General features: G+C 34.5%; 1 protein-coding gene across 1 annotated transcript; it reads right to left on the reverse strand.

The window, feature by feature from the left end:
* Positions 1–7773: 7773 nt before the first annotated feature.
* LOC108558279 (alpha-protein kinase 1-like) lies at positions 7774–17546 on the reverse strand. The gene is made up of 4 exons (XM_017915136.1): positions 17537–17546; positions 17426–17485; positions 10372–11195; positions 7774–8088 (listed from the first exon to the last, which is right to left on the reverse strand). Exons 1-4 carry the CDS (start codon positions 17544–17546, stop codon positions 7873–7875), a joined length of 1110 nt encoding a protein of 369 aa, XP_017770625.1. The 3' UTR covers positions 7774–7872.
* Between the last annotated feature and the right edge of the window lie 1840 nt (positions 17547–19386).

Consider the following 19386-nt stretch of genomic DNA (forward strand, 5'->3'; position numbering starts at 1 on the left):
AATATTGATTATTGTACAGTCAAAAAGAAATTATTTAAAATTATGATATTGTTATTTTGTATTGTATTTGTATCAATTTATTGTAAATGAAAAGAGAACAACATATTTTTATTTGTAATATTTATATGTATAGTAAATTTTAATTCTAATATATTGCTTATTCTTAGAATTGCAAATTCATGAACAGAAAATAGTTAAAGAATTTGATTTCTACATAAAATAACATGTTTTTAGATAGAAGTAACTGTAAACACAATTTTCCGCTTTTAATTTGTGTCGTTTCGGTGAGTAACAACAGTGATTTGCATCATTTAATATTTTGCTTTTTTTCTGTTGCTGTTAAAGCGATTAATTGAAATTTCAGTGTAATTTTGTGTAGCTAAACTAAAAATGCGTGAAGTCTAAAACCGAAAATAATAGTCGTTCGGTAATTAATGTTTTATGCCTTCTGAGTTATGGTTTCATTATGTATCTCACATATATTAATGATGCAACTGCAGTATACGAAGAAACGTCGAGTATTAGGAACGAATGAATGTGTGTATATATATGTATGTATGCGCACATTGTGTTTATGACAACTCTTTGCGTCATTATAATTAATTAGCGTGCAAATACCTGATACGTGCGTAAATAAAAAATAATAACCGAACGACATAAAATTGTGAGTGGTTTGCAATGAATCAAGTTGAATAACAAAATGAAGAAAAAAAATAATGATGATGATGAAGAAGAAGAAAAAGGGAGGGGAAAACACATGTAATTTCTGTATTCGTGTTCGAAATGCATTAAGGGCGTCCGCTAAAAATTGGCCGAATTATAAGTTAAAACCGACGCCGGCGTCGCGCGTAATTTGGTGCCGTATATCGCATGTCAATGGATATTTTGTATTAGGGAATTGGCAGAAAATTGTCGGGCGTAAAATTTCTATTCTGCATTCGTTTTTTCTTTGTTTTGTTTTGTTTGTTGATTTGGAAGTGGAAGTAGTGGTGCGTCCGATTTATGCGTGAAATTCGACGTTAATGATTGTTATATGGTAACTGTGGTAAAACAATCAATTATTATACCTATTAGTAGTTTGAATATCTAATTGGGTCGCAATTAACGTGTACTGCGGATGCACCATTAGATAGTTTGATGGAAGCGACGCAGAAATAAGATGAGATTGCGATGAGCATGTTTGCTATTGTCGGCCCTAAGTGGTTACATAAAAAGAATTTGAAAGCACTTTGCGGGGAAGGCAAATTCGATTAAGGGGCGCGCGTTCGGTAAGTGGCGAAGCACCGCCACCACCAGCCGCCTCGTGCGCTCCTTCGAAGAAAAAGTGAACAAATCCAGGACATTTTTCCTTTGTTCAAGCGGCAATGAAAGGCAGGAAACAAAGTCGAAAAGAAAAGCTGCTCGAAACTCGCGGTTGTGTTGGAGGGGTGTAAGAAAACAGGGGGTTTTGAAACTAGGTCCAAAACAATCGAAAACAAGCAGCCTCGGAGGGCTGGTTGTCGAGGTGTGGTGGTGGTGGGGGGGTCAATTTTGGGGGGTTGCACGAATGCATCATTATAAAATGATGCCGTGTTCGTGGCCAATTTCTCCGAAAACCAATCGAAAATCTCGCGCCCACCCTAAATCGAAACCGTCAATTGCCAACCAACATAGTACACTCGATTACTTTAATTCCCACGAAACAAATCTTCGGCGCGAGAACAAATGCACGAAAATTGCCGGCCAATTTTCCAGTTTCAAATCTGAAAATAAACCGATTTCGATTTACAGCAAAAGCAACTTTTCCGGCTACACACACATTCCTGAAAATCGAACAGAAACGTGAATACGGTAAATCCGAGATTACAATCTTCATTCGAATACAAGTCATTTACATTTCACACACGCAGAAGTGAAAGTGCGAAATTTTGAAGTTTCATGAACTTCGGTTTCGTAATTCATTATAAAATCCGTTTTGTCCTTTAGAACATAATTATTTAATCATTCCATTGTAAAGATTATATTATTTTGTAATTTCTATACTATTTCATTACTTTTAATAACAATAATTATTATATTATTTGAATCGTTGAAAATATTACTTGCTAAAAATATTAAATATATTCAAATAATATACTGCAATATATTAAGTAGAGTCAGAGAATTGTGAAGAATTGAGAAGTGTTTTATAAAAATTCACAAAAGTCTTTGTTACAACGTAGATATGAAAAATAAATACATTACATTACGTATTAGTAACTGAAACCAGAACTTGAGACAAAGAATACTGTAAAGCATTAAAAGTCTTTTGTTCCATAATTTCATCTGTTTTTAATCTAAAGGCATTTCCGAAAATAGATAAATGTAGAATTACAAAGGATAATGTGACGAAGATGTTTTAAATTAAATATATCTTACTTTTTTTTCCAGTTATTTACAGATTTAAAAATTATGTGAAGAATTTATTAATTATTATTATAAAATAGTTTAAGTTATAATGATTTGAGATTCCATTTTAAAGATATTTCATGTTTCTAAAATAGATTCGATCCGTGATTTTCAGCTGAGTTTAATAGGTGCAGTAAAAGCAAATGGTCTTTCGCAATTTCGACCGAAAAAAACATAAAAGCTTAAAAAAACAACACAAATGATATATATATATATATATAAAAAAACGTCGTACGAGAGAAATGCAGTATTTTTGCGTAAAAATAATCTCCGAGGTCGCGGGGCGCGTCGCGACGCCTTCGTGTGCGAAATACAAAGACGGAACGCGCGTATTTTTAAAACCCGGCCATGGGCTTGTTTTGGGTCAAACCGTTATTTATCGAAGTGCATCCATCCCGCCGTTTGTCTCTTCTCTTAACTTTATTTCAACGTTTTATTCCCTCCGACACTTTTTCGTTCATATTTTTTTTTATTTAATCGCCCACTAAATCACCGCTGGCAGATTTAATTTCCACACGGGGATGCTTACTCCTTTTCTTTTCTCATCTCTTCTCATTCTTCCACCCCCCGAATTTTCTTAGATCTCAACGTGTTGATCCGCGTGCGGTTCGCGGGAGGGTGAAATATTACGGGAAACGGAAAAGCTCGCGCCACCCCCGCATTTTTCAACGAACAACCCCGGTCGCCTTTTCTGCGCCGCAACTCTTTCGGAACGCGGAAATTAAAAACGGTAAACAACAAGAATAAGAGGTGGAGAAGGTTGAAAGAAAATTAAGCATTTCGTATAATGAGGAAATCAAGGGAAATCGAATGCGGATTGATAAATATGTTAATAACAGCCGTGAAAGTTTAATGTGCGCGGAGGAGTAAACTCCGGCTGTTGTTGTTCGTTGCTATTATTCCGGCTGATAAAACCGCAAAGTGCGACAAGTGCCACTTTTTTCGAAGGTCAGTGCACACGCACATGCATTAATGAAAAAAAAAGGAAGAGAGAGAACGCAAAAATGTCATGCAGTTAAAGAATTGGTAAACCGGATAAAGCGATTTAAAGCCTTAAAATTGAAGATGCTCGAATGTATGGAATTCATATGTGGTTATGGATCATAATAAAAATAAAAGATTTCAAAGATTCGGGGAAATAAATGTGCATTAAAAGAAACAAATAAATGAATTGAAAAGGAATACAAAAAATGTTCAGTAAAGAATTAGTCAAATAATCAAAGATGAAACTCTCTGAAATCATTATTTTACCAAAAGTAAATTAATTTGTTCATATGTGGTTATGAATCGTGTTCGAAATTCGCTTGTAAAGAGACTTCGTAGATCCGGAGAAAGGACTGTTAAGAGTAAAAATGCACGGATTGCATCGCCGAACGAAACCAAAAACAAACATAAAAATCTGTAGAAAAAGAAGAAGAAGAGGATGGTTGGATGGATGAGGTTGAGGAGGAGGAGAAAGAGCCGTGCAACGAGGACTGACCCGCACAATGTAAAATAAGTTGCGATCCTCCGCCGTCGCCGTCTTCGTTGTTGTTGTCCGCGGAGGAAGGAGACCTCTCTCATTCCTCTCCGGCCTCTGCTCTTCCCTCCGCGGTCTCGCGTATTAAAAAAACCGGTTAACAAAAGGAAGGAAAAACGAGATGAGCGGAAAAAATAAATGAGTATAGGAGAGTATAAGAGGTGTAACAGCCTCGGCGGGAAAAAAGGACGCACTCTGTTCACCATGGATCCTCGATGCGCGCCAAACGAAAAGCGTATACATACATATATGTGAAATTAAATCCGGGTAGAGAAAAAAAGGGCTCACGCATACGTAATAATGAGATGGGAAAGAAGAAAAGACTTTCTTCTTTCTTCGCTTCTTGTTTCAATTCCGTGCACCGTAAGCAGATCCCTTTTCTTACAAGATCTTAACATCTATTTCCTATACCATTCTTACTTATAACTTAACGTTAGTTTCATATTTTCAATACTATCTTCCATGAATTACTTACGTTCATAAAACTGCAATAAATTTACTTATTTATAATTACATTAAAAGATTCTCATATAATTATTGCAAAAGTCAAAACAAGTCTATCCATTATTCTTTTTCAAACTCTATCAAATTACTACTTTAATAGATTACTAAAAATTCTCACAATCACAAATGTTTACAAGGAATCTTTTCAATAAAGTTCATAGTAAAAATTTGTATTTCTAAATAATATTTTTTAATTCGATAATTATAATTAATGAATAAACTGCGTTCGCAAAATGCTGTCGAAAAAAAGGCCACACGATTTATAATTAATTAAAGCAAAATGCGAACGAACGAGCTTTCGAGGCGCGCAAATTCAAAAGCTTTTATCCGAAGCAAAGAATAGTTGGTAAACTAAAAAAAATAAACAGAGAAAACAAGCAGAACGAAACAAGCGATGATGATAATCATCTTGCCCTGCGAAATTAGGTGCAGCTTTCATTGTTTTTTTTTATTATATAACGTATGCACGATTTTTTGCAGCTTACAATTTTATCCAGCAAAAGTTCCAAACTGATTTTAAGCGGATTTGCTTTTTAAATTTAACTCCGTAATTACACACCTATTATGGTATTATTATTTTTACTTCTTAAATATTTATTAGAAATAATAATTATTCAATAATTTTAGTAATTCAACTGTAAGTAAGTAATAATTTGTTATAAATTGGTGGAATAAAATGTATATCGTTGTATTTTTTTTCTCTCTTATTGTTAAAGTGAAACGAGAAAAACGCGTTGCGTATTGCGAAATTCAGGAGAGTACGTCGACCTTCTGGTCGTATGAAAATGCAAGAAAATATGTTAATTTCAATGGAGAGCAGTGGAACAATAAAAGGCGGAGAGCAAACAGTTCAAATATAGTGAAAGAAGTAACAGAAAAACAGAAGCGAAACAGATTGAGGATTGAATCGGAAAATATCTGAAGCCGTGGAAGAAGTAGAAGAAGCGCGCCGTAAGAATATGATGTAAATCGCTACGCCTAGTTGAAAGAAATATCAATGTAATTATTTTAATTTTTATCATTACCGGTAATTGTATGCCTTCAAAACTAATTGCATTTTTATTCGTACGCAACTATGCATTTCGGTATTAACGTGCAATTATGGTTGGAGTTCATTTATGTATTCTTTCATTGTTATTATATTGTCATTTAATACTTGGAATTGTAAGTAAACTACTGTGGATAGATACCATTTCCTTCTTGAATATAGATGCAAATAAGTAACATGTATTAATTATTCCAAAATAAATTATTAACATTATTTTTAAATTTAGAAAATATTACGGTTATAATTATGGAGGTGGTAGAAATTAATAATATATATTTTTTCAATTATATCATCCAACTAAAAAAAAAATTAGAAACTCATTGTCGGAGAAGCAAAAAAATTACGTATTCAATACTCTCTTCAAAATATTTTTTTGTTGCTCTCCTCCAATGAATATACCGAAATGAATATAAATGAATCTCAATGCTTAATCATCGTCATCATCATCAACATCATCGTGCGTGTAGTACATTATTAGAATCGAACGAGGGGGAGCGACCCAGAAACAATACCGAATAGAGTAGAAAAAAAGAGTCCAAAATCCATCTCCTCATTCATACTTCATTTTTTTTTCACATTCGGTTGGTCCGTTTTGTTTCTTACACCCTCCCGATCATTATATTAAACGCTGCATGCATTGTGCGTCAGTTATTAGTTTTAGGTTGGGCCTACCAATGGCCGCGATTGGGGGAACCCCCCAGGGGGTGAAAAAAATGGCGCAAAAAAAATTATTAAATAAGTGCACGCACACCCGACGACGGAGCTTCGCGTCTCGAGTGGACCTCTAAATCAAATCGTAATATCAAAAACATATAGAAGTTATTAATGAAAAAGCGCGTAAGGCAAACAGCGATTTGGCACCCTTCGCAATTAGGAATGAAAATAAGAAGAGTGTAAAAAATTTGTATCCAAATAGATGCAGGACAACGACCGTTGATTGCGCCCTTATTGTGCGTGATTTTTTTCGTGGGAGCTTCCGGGTTCCGGTCTTCGAAGCCAGCGAGAACAAGTTTCTCGCCTCTCTCTACCTGATTCTCTCCTCTGCATCCTCACATCCTTTTTTTGTTCCTTCACCTGAAACAATCGCGCCGCAGAAAAGGGGTTGCCTCCCCGTGGTCCCCTTCCTTCGAAACCGTGTGAATGCTTATTTTTTTTAATTACAATTTAATTATTGTCATAGCCGTTGATATTCATATAAGCCCAAATTATATTTTTTTGGTGCATGCTTTGTCAGCACCTCTTGGGTTGCACTTAGATTTTTTTTTTGCAACTTCTTTTCTTCTCGCAGACAATGGAAGCGGAGTTTCGCGTGATGCCTCCTATTTCCATTCAGTGTTACGTAACCCGTAACCGAAAGGACGAGATTGAAGCGGTAAAAAAATGGGGCGAAATCGAAAAACGGGGGGTGGCTGTTTAAATCCAAAGGGGAAGAGAGAGAGAGACATAGAAAAAAATGGGGGATATCGTGGAAACGATAAGATGAATGGCGAGATGTAGGGGCGGGGGCGCAAAATCGCGTGTGCTTTGGGTGCGTGCGGGAGACGCGTACCTCACGGTACCATTTTGTATTTAGTGCTCGATTCCTAAAACGAGTTTTTCCCTTTATTCCTCCACATACACAATTCAAACCCCCCAAAAAAAAAACAATCGAATAATTCCTGCGTTTCATTCAAAGAAATAACAACAACAAAAATATGTGTATCTTAAGTGTTCGTGTTTCGTGTTACTTAACATAGATACTCACCAATTAAAGATTCTCGCTTTCAAAGTTTTCGCTCAAGTATTTCTCTCATATTTTCAAAGATTTTTTTTTGTTTTGACATGCTATTTCCAATACCCCAGAAAATATCAATGTCAAAGATGCGACGCTTAAGTAAGAAAGACACACATAGAACAACAAATAGACAAAAAGTAAAGAAAAAGCGGACACACTGAGAAAATAATGCATAACAAACATAAAAATCTATGGAAACAATCGAGAAACGAAAAGAAATATTACCACAGTACGACAACAACAAAAAAAGTAAAGAAGTATTCAAGACTCAAAATTCATGCAAATGTAAAAATTAATGCGACCAAAATAATATTATTTTGATTTGATTATTAGTTTTTGTTAATATTTTAACATTAATGTTGTATGTAAAATGCGTTGTCAAGTTTGACAATTTCTATTTGAATTATTTTTCATATTTTTTGAACAGATTTTTTTTTACTATATAATTAATGTACTCTTTTCAATAAGAAAATAAATAAATAAAAAATCAAGGCGTTTAATTTGTTTGATATTCATAAATCAAAATAGTAATGATTTGGATGCATCTCATTCAAAAGAAAACATATTTTCACAGGCAAACATGATTGGAATTGATTCTATCTAGCATGTGCAGGGTTTCTTTCTCAAAATGATCATCTTTTTTTCGTTTTTTTTTTTTCGATTTTTTTTTGTTCGTTTTTTGGAAGTATACTCTACACGGTCGAACAGAAGCCAACTCACACGTTGGAGGGTCGTCCAGCATTCCTCGAGCGTCCTTTCAGATATCGCCGAAGAGTTCCGTTGCAGCTGGTTAAAGTCCGGCAGCGTTAGTTGGGACAAAAGACACAAACGTACAAGTTTAGTATACAATTAATTAACAGACAACATTCAGAAAACAATAGCAAACTGAAAGAAACAAAAACACAAAAAAGAAACAATAAAAAATAAATAAAAAGAAGAGTTTTCAGGTGGGAGGATGTAAAAAAGTAATAAAGTAACGAAAAATCAATAGTAGTAAATAGATAAAATATATATGTTTAATTGTTGGTGAAGAAAGGATGGATTTTTGTTGTGGGTTTAATGTTTTAATATTTAACAATTTTTTTAAATTGTTAAATTATGAATTTATTTGCATAAAAGTAATTAATTCTACTTCATTAAGTAATTATTAGTAAATAATGAAAATTGATATATTATAAAATCTAAGAAACATAGGTTTTTCTAATTTCCTTCTATGTTTTTATTTAAACTGTTAATTTTCCGCTGTTAATGTTTCATTACTTTTTTTCAGGTAAACGTTGAAAACATTTTGGAAACACAAACTGGCGGTGATTAAATTTAAACTTTTTCCCCCCTTTCGTCAGAGGGATAGTTTTAATGCGCTTTTTCGCATTGCCGCTTTATTTTTTTAACTTTACTTTTATTTTTTTTGTGTAAAGCTCTTTTTTGGAAACGAAAAATGTCGAGAGGTACGAGAACTATAATAAAAAAAATAGAAGAGAGAACGATGAAAACTTTTCAATTGTTCCACGCGCGTATGTGTGTGGTCTCTAAATAAAATTTGCGAGCCAATTATTCCGCATTATGTAACTCTACCCTCGGCGCTTCGCAAACTTTCCATTGCTTTATTTCTATTTTGCTAATCACCTCGGCAAGCGCGCTTTTTCTCTCTCCGTTGGAGGGTGGCGATGACGGGGATTTTTTTAGACCACGCAGCATCAACAAGTTGTCGCGTCTCGTGGCGAAGACAACACGTCGCTCTTTTGCCACGTTCCTAACAGAATTTGCAACAAACTTCTTAATTGTGAATTAAGAAAATGCTTAATTTCTTATGCGAATGCAATTTAAAAGAAATAAAATATTAAAAAAAAAGACAAAAACTTTGAATGGAAGGGTTGCGAAAAAAATTGGGCAAATTGCGGCTAGGGGGCGCCACAGGACCATCTCGAAGAAGGCGGGAGCGCCGCGACGTCAAGTCAAGGAACCGGCGCCTATCGAACGTTTCGCGCGCTTCCTCTTAAAAATTGAATCATTTCGAAATGTGCGATCAAATCGAAAGCAGCAGCAACAACAAACAAAAAATAAACTTGTTGGGTAATAACAGTTATGCAAGAGCCGCATAATATCATGGAGGGTAGGTAGACAATGCGCTCCTAAAGTGGAATGCATCTGCCTGCCGCCAAGAACATATGTTCGAAGAGGAGAAAAAAAAGAGAGTGTACACACTCATACAAAACTGAAACTAGTTCAATCCGTAATTGAATTTTTCATCAAATTGGGGCTACGGCTACTAATTAATTGAGTAGGCAGAGAATAAAACTATCAACTTTATTTAATCCTCTCGTTCGGAGCAGAAATATTGGTCGTGAGAAACGTCGGGGCTTATGATATGCATTAGTAAACAAATCTGGATGTGAGTCACGATACACACTGTTTCTCTCCATCGAAGAGGCCAGTAATTAGCGCGTTGGACAATAATTTATTAATAATATGCTAAACTCAAGCTAATACTATATATATATATATATCTATATGAATATATATATATATTTCTCCAGCTGTGGGCTTTTCGCATTGATTGCAGATTGAAAGCCACACGATCCAATTATTCCGATTCTGAATTTCAATTTTGCCCAACGGCTACGGTTACGGGGAGAAAAAAATAGTGCATACAGCCGAAGCGGAGGAAGTGAGCGATTATCTTGTTTCGATTCTAAATCGAAAACGGAAATGGATAGTGATAACAAGAAAAAAAGATCCTGCTTTCTTTTCGCCAATTTATATAATTTTTACTATTGACACCCTCGGTCATAAAGTTTGCTTCTTCCGAAGTCATAGCGTTTCGAGTTGTCCTCGAAGCTTCATTGTTATTTATTCTTCCTGGTCTTTGGGTCTAAAAAATAATCATTAGGTCTGCGAGTCTCTCGGTGGTTGCGTGTAGGTGTTTTCGGGTTGGTTTCGGGGGTTGAAATTATATAATTAAAAAAAAAAGAGAACAAATATGGTTAATCATCACGCGATACTTATCAAGAAATTTTTGCTCTTTATTGCATGTTAATTGGTAAGTATTGCGAAGTGATTTAAGAATGTAGTTCTTTGGGAAAATGTGGAGCAACTTACTTGGAGTTCATTGACAAATTTCTCTGTCATCTTGTCGGGGGAATTTTGTCCGCTGGACAGTTGCGGCTGTTGTTGGGTCATTTGTGCGAGCTGCTGCTGTGCTTGAAGGGCGGCATGAGCATGAGCTTGCTGACTGTGAGGATTCGGACTACCGAGTTGAGGTGTGTTTGGCGGCTGCTGGTTGTTCTGTTGCTGCTGTTGTTGTTGTTGCTGCTGCTGCTGTTGCACATTGTTCTGGTTCATTTGGTTGTTAACTGGCGTCGTTGGTTGGCTGGATTGGCTGTGCGCCTGCTGGTTGTTCTGCTGTATGCTCTGGTTCTGCTGTATGCTCTGGTTTTGCTGTATGCTCTGGTTGTGCTGCTGTTGCTGCTGTTGTTGTTGCTGTTGCTGCTGCTGCTGCTGCTGCAGAGCAAGAGCTCCTTGTGTGATCACATGGTTGTTCTGCTGGCTGCTGTTGCTCTGCTGAGAGGGCGAATGGGCCGGTATCGAGTTTGTGGACCCCGGTACCGGAGAGTTCTGGTTGGAATTCGACAGGTTCTGGGCCATGCTCTGCGGAGGTCCGCGCGCCTGGTTCCAGAAGTCGTTGTTCATCTTGAAGACTGGCCGATTATTCACCTCGGCCATCGGGATTTGGAGGGAGAGTGGTGTCGCTCGGAGATCCAGGGCTGCGTTTTCTTGGATCTTGAACGAGTTCTGGAGCCACTTGGCTACTAGGTTTTCATGTTCGACTTTCAGATTGTTCAGGATCCCCTGGTCCTCCGTGGTTAAAATCTTAGACGATTTACTGAACGAGTTATCTCTCCCGGGCCACTGGAATACAGTGGCTCAGATTTTCTGTTGTTATTGCCAACGTATATCGATCTCCGTTATTGCACTTTCTTCTTCTCCTTCTATCACGACAACGGACACTTCGGACAGTTGATCCTTTAGGCCTCGTCGCGAAGTTTCTTAATAGTCAGTCTGAAAGCAGAAAAACAAACGAAACGTTGAAATACACCACCTTCATTATCAATGATTAGCGAATGCGACCGAAGCTCCCAGCATTTTTCCTTCGCCTATTAAAAATTTAACTCAAAATCGATAGATTGATTTTTTTAACCACTTTTGCAATCAACAATACTCCGCTTTTTTCTCAACCATTATCTTTCTACCCGCAGCCATAGTTCTATCGATTCCATCGCAATTACATAAAACATACATTTTATAACTTCTTATTCACCTCAAATAAATTCAACCAAATTTACCATTTTATTCCAACAAAATAATTTAATAAATTAGATATAATACAATTTAATACTTTGGCTACATTATTATTACGTTTTTTCATACCTCATATAAATTCATATAAGTTGCATAAATATTTTTCTTATTAACTAATTTTCATATTAAGAAAAAAAACGTACATGAAAACTATACAGAAAATATTTAAAACGTCTTTTATTTCAATAAAACTATATTTCTAAATAAATCATTTAGATACAACACCAATTTTCAATTTCAATGAAAACTAAAATTATTTCAAACCTTTTCCATTCAAACAAAAATAATTTAATAAATCCCTTAAACACAATCTACAATATTTACTACAAGAAAAAAGTTGAGGTAATACTATACAAAAATCTCAAGTAATTTAATAAATAACTTATACACTTTAAATGTTCTCTTCAAGAAAAAAATTAATAATTTTTTTTTTTAACTTTTAAAAACCATTTTTTCTTCTATTTCCAATACTCTATTTATTTGCGTTGGTGCGAAGAAAAATCTCTCTCTTTAAAACCGCGTTATTTTCTGCGCCGACGAAATCGGGAAAAAATCTTGGCATCGCATCGGGAAAATTATTTTTCCACGCTATTAAAAGAATTTTCGGAAAATTTCTGCCCGCTCGCACATCTTTTCTCAAACATCGCAAGTGGTAAAAAAGAATAAAATAAAGAAACGTAAAAAAAAACTTATTTCTGAACATTATTTAACTTTAACCGAAAGTGCTTGCGGAATGATTAAAATTAAAAATAAATCTCAGTTGCGAATTTATTGTGTTTAATATATTTTAATTCTCAAAATAAACTTTACAGAAACATATCTATTTTCAAAACTAATATTATAATTATTTCGCAATCTTTTTCACAAATTTACTTGAACCTACTATTTACAAAACTAAGTTTTCAGCGAAAAAATTCTCAATTCAAACTATTTAATTCACAAAATGTATTTTCTTAATAATATACTAAATATTTTATTAATAATATTCTGAATCAGACATTAAATATTAATTATTTTAATATTTACAAAATTAAATTTTACTCTAAAATAAAGTTATTTTTCTGAAGTAAACAGGAAACCAAGGTTGATATTAAAAACTATTTAAATTGATAGACTAAAGTTATTTAAAATGTATATCAGAGTTGAGTTTGGACTAAAATTATTTGAATACATTTCCCGTTCTGGGTATGTAATTTCTAATAATTGTAAGAAAATTACATATAATATACTTGTGCATTAGAAGAGTTTTAAATATACTGAATATACTGAATTTACAAAATATAAGTGTATTAAATTATTACCAATTTTCTTCTAACTCACAAATTTAATTTAAGGAAACTTATTTTAACTTGGAGTTTTGGTAATTTTCTTTAACATTATTATTTATTGAAAGTAAATTTATTTTTAAGATTTTAATATCAGATATTATTGGGTGTTTTGATACATGGAACATTTGTATTCATAAATTGTGAAAAATGTAAGATAATTTTGTTTAGTGTTTTGATTCACGAAAATTCTGTTTCAATGATTTTATTTGCTATAAGATGATAATTTTAGTTGGATGCAAATTTTTGTTTTATTTATTTCTTGTTAGGATTGTAAGGTATTTGATTTTGATGGATGTTTTTGGGTGAATTAGTTTGTTCACGTTTCGACGGTAAAAAATATGCGGAGCGCACGCGGTTTTTATTCCTGACTTTTTGAGATGAACCAAAAAAGAGTTACTCACTGCGTGTATGGAGATTATTGCACAAGAAAATTAGTAATCTCTGATAGGAAAGCACTGAACAAACAAAAATTTTCGCCGGCGAAAAAATGCGTAAATAAACAGGACCCGTCGTCTCTCACTGCACTTAGAAAATTTTCAGTCACGTGGCGAGGAAAACTCCAACAAAATATATTCTCACTAGCGTTTGATGATTTCGTTCCACCGGCGGAACGAGATAGCGAAATAGCACAGATTTTTGGTGGAAATTTCGGCGGAAATTCAAAGAAAATTCGTGTGGAATACGATGCCCGTCTCGGTACGGCAAAAACAAAAATTTCCTTTAATCTTTGTATTGTTGTTTGGTTGTTGCGTTTGGATGTTGGTGGTGGTTGGTGTGTACCGGAGTGTTGCTGCACGTTTTCGGGTGTAAGTTGGAATAACGTCCGGCGTCGCGGCGCGTCTATGCGATAAGAAAGTCGGCAGATAACTAAGAAAAGCGTCGGCGTCTGGAAAAGACGACCAGCGTCTGAAAACGACGCCTTCAAACTAAGAAAACGAGGGTAGAAACGGGCGAACCGAGACGGACATATGCAAGGGCGACGGGTGCGAGCGAGACCGTCGAAAAACAAGCGCAAGGAACGAGCGAGAGGGAGCCATGGGTAGCGTGTGCGCGCGTAAGGGACGGAAATAGTCGCGGAAGGGTTGCCGCGTGAGACGGCAGACGGTAAGGGATGCGAGTGGGAGTGCGACAGCCGAACCTTAGAATTGTATCTTAGTGCCGCGCGTGCGCCCAACTAGGGGAGAATAACGTAAGGAGTGTGTATATGTATGCTCCAGGACCTTCGCACACACATGCACACGCACGTACAAATACACACACATGCACGCATCCCCACCACCGCTCCGAAAAAAGCACTCCTTTGCAGCTTTTTTCACTGCCTTCTTCGACCCCCACCACGGAGGGGAAGAGACCGTCCCACACGTAGAAGCTCTTACCCCAGAACCTACGGAAACCCCCACCCGCCGCCGGATCGTAGCACCCTTGTGCCCTTTCCACGCGGCCAAGTTTTTGTAGTGGCAACAGAACACGACGGAGGGAGGAAAAAAGAAGAGTGGAAAGGAAAGCTCCGAATGTGTGTGCTGTGTGGGGGCTCTTTCATTCATTCATACACATCGGCTCCGTCGCGACGGTCGCAAGCTCACCACCACTCTCTCTCACTCTCTTTTCATCCCTTCTTTGCCACCCCGTTCAAGCGTTATCACTTGACGTTCTGCCATCGCACGCATTGTCTACGGCCGTACACAGCTTTTACCGACCACCAAGAAAATAGAGATGTACAGAAAAACAAACGACTTAAAAAAAGGAAAACATAAATAAAACACGACGGCAAAATATGAGAGAAAACAAAGATAATAGTCATAACGGCTGAATTGTTTTCGCGTTTCCATCAAGAGTGCAATGTTATTCAATTCACTTTGCATCGACGGTGAGAGCTTTTTTTGTTTTTGTTTGTTCGTTTCGCTTTTTCTCCAGTGAATCCCTCAAATCAAACAGTGGTGCTACACAGTCAAAGACTCAATTTCATAGTTTTCAATGTACATAATCAGTTCATTTAGAATATTTCCTAATGGCATTCGCCTTGGATATGTAATATATACGTAATTTAGTGATCGTTATTCAATTATTTCAGAAACCACTAAACAAATACTGTTTTTTTTGTTATTACTGACTAATATTAATTAACCTCATTGATTTGACGCAGCAAAAAGTTCACCACAATACTAAGAAAAATTAACAATTTTAATTTGGAGGTCGATAGTCTTTTGTTTCTAAATTGACAACATTTTCTAAAGAAATATGTTGTATATCTATTAACATAATGACTTCTTAACATTAAATATTGCAAATATATTGAATTAAGATTATTTAGAGAAAAACGTCTTCATTAATAAAGTAGAAAACATTCTTAATTGTTTTCTGAACTCAAAAATTTACTGCATATATCTTTTTAAGTTCGAAATCCAATTGAATGTTTATCTAAATACAAATAAATTGAAACAGTAAGAAAATATCGAGATTGGCAGAGAGTCTGCAAAGTAAATATTGTTTTAAATAATTTCTCTTTTAATTATTTTGCTCATATTGTTAAATTATTTCTATTTACAACTCATAATGTTATTGAGCAAGAAAGCATTATCATTGGGCTGATATTTCGTAAACGCTTATTGAATTGTGGTTATAAAGAGAAAGTTTCTTAATATGTTCATCATTGATTACAAAAGCAATAACAAACGGAAAATGCAATCTTTGATTCTTTAACTCAAGAAATGATTTATATAATAGATTCAAATTTAATTTCCTCAATATAATTGAAGTTAATGTTAGTAAATGCAATTTAAAGTAAATTCAAAATAATACATGAATTTCTCTATAAAATATGAATCATTTGCAATTACTTTTAAAATAATAAATATAACATTACTTATTAATTATTAATTATATTTACTTTTAATTAGAAATTATAATAAATATATATTAAGTCAAAATCCTTGAACATCTCTACATGAAATGAATCAATTAGTATTACGTAACTACTAATTAGTAAAATAGTCACGATTATTACTTATATTCAATTAAATATGCTCAAGAAATATTACAATTTAAACTATACCAACATCGATTGATATTGGATACTATTATGTTAGAGGAATTATAATTTAGTATATCTGGAGAAAGTGAAAACAATTTCTTGTTTTTTTATGTTGCCTTTATTCTAAACATATAAAAATAATGTTACTTATGGGGCAATGACCAAAAGTTACTTTACATCCAATATTATTATATTTATAACATAGTGTGAGTCCAAAGTAGATCATAATTATTCCTGGACGCTATGCATGAGCAGAGTAACGTATCGATATGATTCTTTAACTATGTTTTTTTGCTGACAACGCTGAGGTGTCTTCTAGTGTTCTTTACATTGAACCAGAGACGTTCTAAGCGCAAGAGAAAGAGATGGAGAGTGGAAACACTTATTGGCATCGTTCCCGGCAATATTTTTAGTCCTCATACACGGTTCAACTTTTGCCAACTTTATGTAATTCGCAGCAGTAGAAAAAAAGAAGTAAACGGTTGAACACAACAAAAGAGAATGGAACGAAAAAAAAGAGGGAGTGAAAGAAAGTTGAAGAACGGCCCTTTGGCACACGGGGGTGGATCCGCGTTCGCACGCCCATTTTTTTTCTCTCCATCCATCGGGGTGGGATGACCTACTGATAGGCACCATGCCTCTGCTGCGCTCCTTTTCCCATTGGGAATAATGAAACACAAAATAAGGAGTAAAAAATAAGAAAACAGCAATAATGCAAAACAAATGCATCTGGATGATCTACTGAAGCCTCAGTTAGCGTTTCCTTCTTTTCCTACTCGGAAAATGAATCAGAAATTAAAAAAAAAACTAAAAAGCAAATAAAAAGTGTAGGTATCTAGGAAAATGCAAAACACAATTGCACGTTGCGGTTTAATGGATTGCGATTTAATGCCATTTTAAACACACGATGCAGTGTATAGGAAGTGAGCCATTAGGGCGAATTTTAAAACGCGCTGCGCCCTATCGCCGCCGCATATCTAAACGGCATGCGAAAAAGGGAACGAAAAGAAGGACGAAAGAAACAAAAAAATGGAACGAGTAGTAGAAGAAAGAGAGAAGGAATGGCCCTTGCACACACGCAATTTAGATTCCCATCGCCCACACAAATGCATCTGGACTGTAAGAAAAGGAAAAAAATATATATGTATATACCGGAGCCCTCGACTTTGCGAGCAGCAAAATAACTAATGGATAAATATTTAAAATTCAGATTCCGACTCAACTGTCTTACATGCCCTTAGATGTATGTGTCGCAGGAATTTGCATAACGTTCTTCTTCCTCAAAGAGGGGAAGTTGAATGCGAGACGTGAAGAACAAGTACGAAAAAAAAATATAATATTGTGTATATATGCAGTGAAAGAAGCTACGTTGGTCTTCTTTCTCTTGTACTTCTTCCTTCTGTTGCTGTTGCCTTTCTTGTACTTATGCATATACCGGTACCGAAGGCTCTAAGGCCCATGTGCGTTCCCCTAGACCGTTTAGTGCCGACAGGTACTAATTCCGTATAAAAAATTACTTACAATTCTAATTTATTCATTGCTTTACCTGCGACCATTAACGTTGGCTCCGGCAAAAAACTAAATAGAATTCAGGTTCTCAAGCAGCAAACAACAACAGTCGTCGTTGCTTCTTAAAGATGAAGAGGAATCGCGAAGAGGAAGTATTACGCATTTTAAACTAGAATTTTAAAAGATTCACGCATTTTAACTAGAATTTTAAGAAGAATCACGCATTTTAAGTCGAACATTTTGAGAGACGATTAATATCGAATTAAGAGAAAAAATAAGAATTTTGTAAAGAATCACGCAATTCAAAATAAAGAATTATGTATTTTAGAAGAATCACATTTGACGATTGCGCCTTTTAAAGAAAGTTTATTTATCAACATTTTTCATGTTATTTTTTTTTTGCTGGAGAAAAGTAAATATTAAGATTTCGTCTGCTCGCACGAATATTTTCGGAACGGTCGCCATGCGCGTCCTTCCGGTGTTTCCGCGTTTCCGCTCCGCCCGCACAGATGGCGCCCACAGTTCCAAAAAGCTCTCATCGCGTATCCAACGCCTACGCCCCATTATTCAAAGCTCCCATCCACAAATTAACTAATTACTTTCGGCGAAACGGCAGAAAACAATACGCGCCTCTGATGCTCTCTAATTATTTCTTCTTTATAATATTCTCTAGTGTGGCTGTTCGTTAATTTTTTATTTTTCTATTTTATTTTTCTCTATTTTCTTTCTCTATTTTGTCCATCCCGCATTATATGCTGCTGCTTTTGCAAACAATCGGTTAATTAAACCACTTCAAAGCCTACAGTTAATTGGATACTTGTATTGGATTCGAATTATTCAATAGCTAAACCAATATTGAAATTTAATTTTTCATTAACACAAAAGAAGCTTTTATAAAATATTACCTTTTTATATAATAATACATAATTTCTTATAATATACTGACGTCTGCACATTTGTTTATGTTTCTTTTTAACTATTTTTCTTTCTTTAATTAATCCATCCCGCATTATTTACTGAACCTGCAAACACTCGCTTAATTAAACCACTTCAAAGCCAATAGTTAATTAGGTACTTGTATTGGTTCCAAACTATTGAATTGCTAAACCAATATTAAAATTTAATTTATAATTAACACAAAAGAAACTTTTATTTTATTTCAAAACCTCGTCAATTCTTAATTAAATACTTCAATTACATTTTTTCGACTAATATCAATATTTCAAAAAAATGTTTAAAATAAATGACTAAAAATTTACAGTATACTCAACAATGAACAATGTTATTTTCCGTAAATTATTCACTGGAAATTTTTAAAGTTTTTTTTCAATTAGTTCTGTAAAAATCTATTTTTAAATTTAAATTTTTTTTAAAGAATTTATAGAATCAAATTAAACCTGTATTTGTTTCTAACAAATAGAAGTTTTTGTTGAATATTTTATTGGAATACTTATTTAAATATCAAAGACTAATGTAAAAAAAACAATTAATAATAATTAATGACAGATTAAATAAGAAAATAAATCATTTATATGTATTATTAACTATTACTAGTTGGTTTTCATTAATATTTACACTTGTTATGTAAATAATAATTAACCTGTTTATTTACACAATCATACCGAGGTTTTATATAAATCCTGTAATTATTTTTCATGTTTGTTACAATAATAACAATAAAATTAATTAATAATTAACTAATGAAAATATGAAAATACTTACATTAACAAAAAGGAAATAAATAACTTATGTAATGTTATTATAATTTTTTTATTAAACTAAGAACAAAGTCCGACAAAACATAATAGAACCGCGGCATTCCAATTGACCAGAGTCGAAATAAATCTCACTTCCTGCAAAAGGTTAGTTAGCTACGGTCCATCAGCC

This window comes from Nicrophorus vespilloides, unplaced genomic scaffold (assembly GCF_001412225.1).
Source record: "Nicrophorus vespilloides isolate i.1.1-1 unplaced genomic scaffold, Nicve_v1.0, whole genome shotgun sequence".
NCBI lineage: Eukaryota > Metazoa > Arthropoda > Insecta > Coleoptera > Silphidae > Nicrophorus > Nicrophorus vespilloides.

Bases quoted from the DNA above. Each gene is read 5' to 3' on its own strand.
- LOC108558279 (XM_017915136.1), bottom strand. The intron at 11,196-17,425 runs GTATATGCATAA...AGAAAATCTGAG, and splicing joins CCTTAGAGCCTTCGGTACCG to CCACTGTATTCCAGTGGCCC. The intron at 8,089-10,371 runs GTAAGTTGCTCC...TTGTGTCTTTTG, and splicing joins AATTTGTCAATGAACTCCAA to TCCCAACTAACGCTGCCGGA.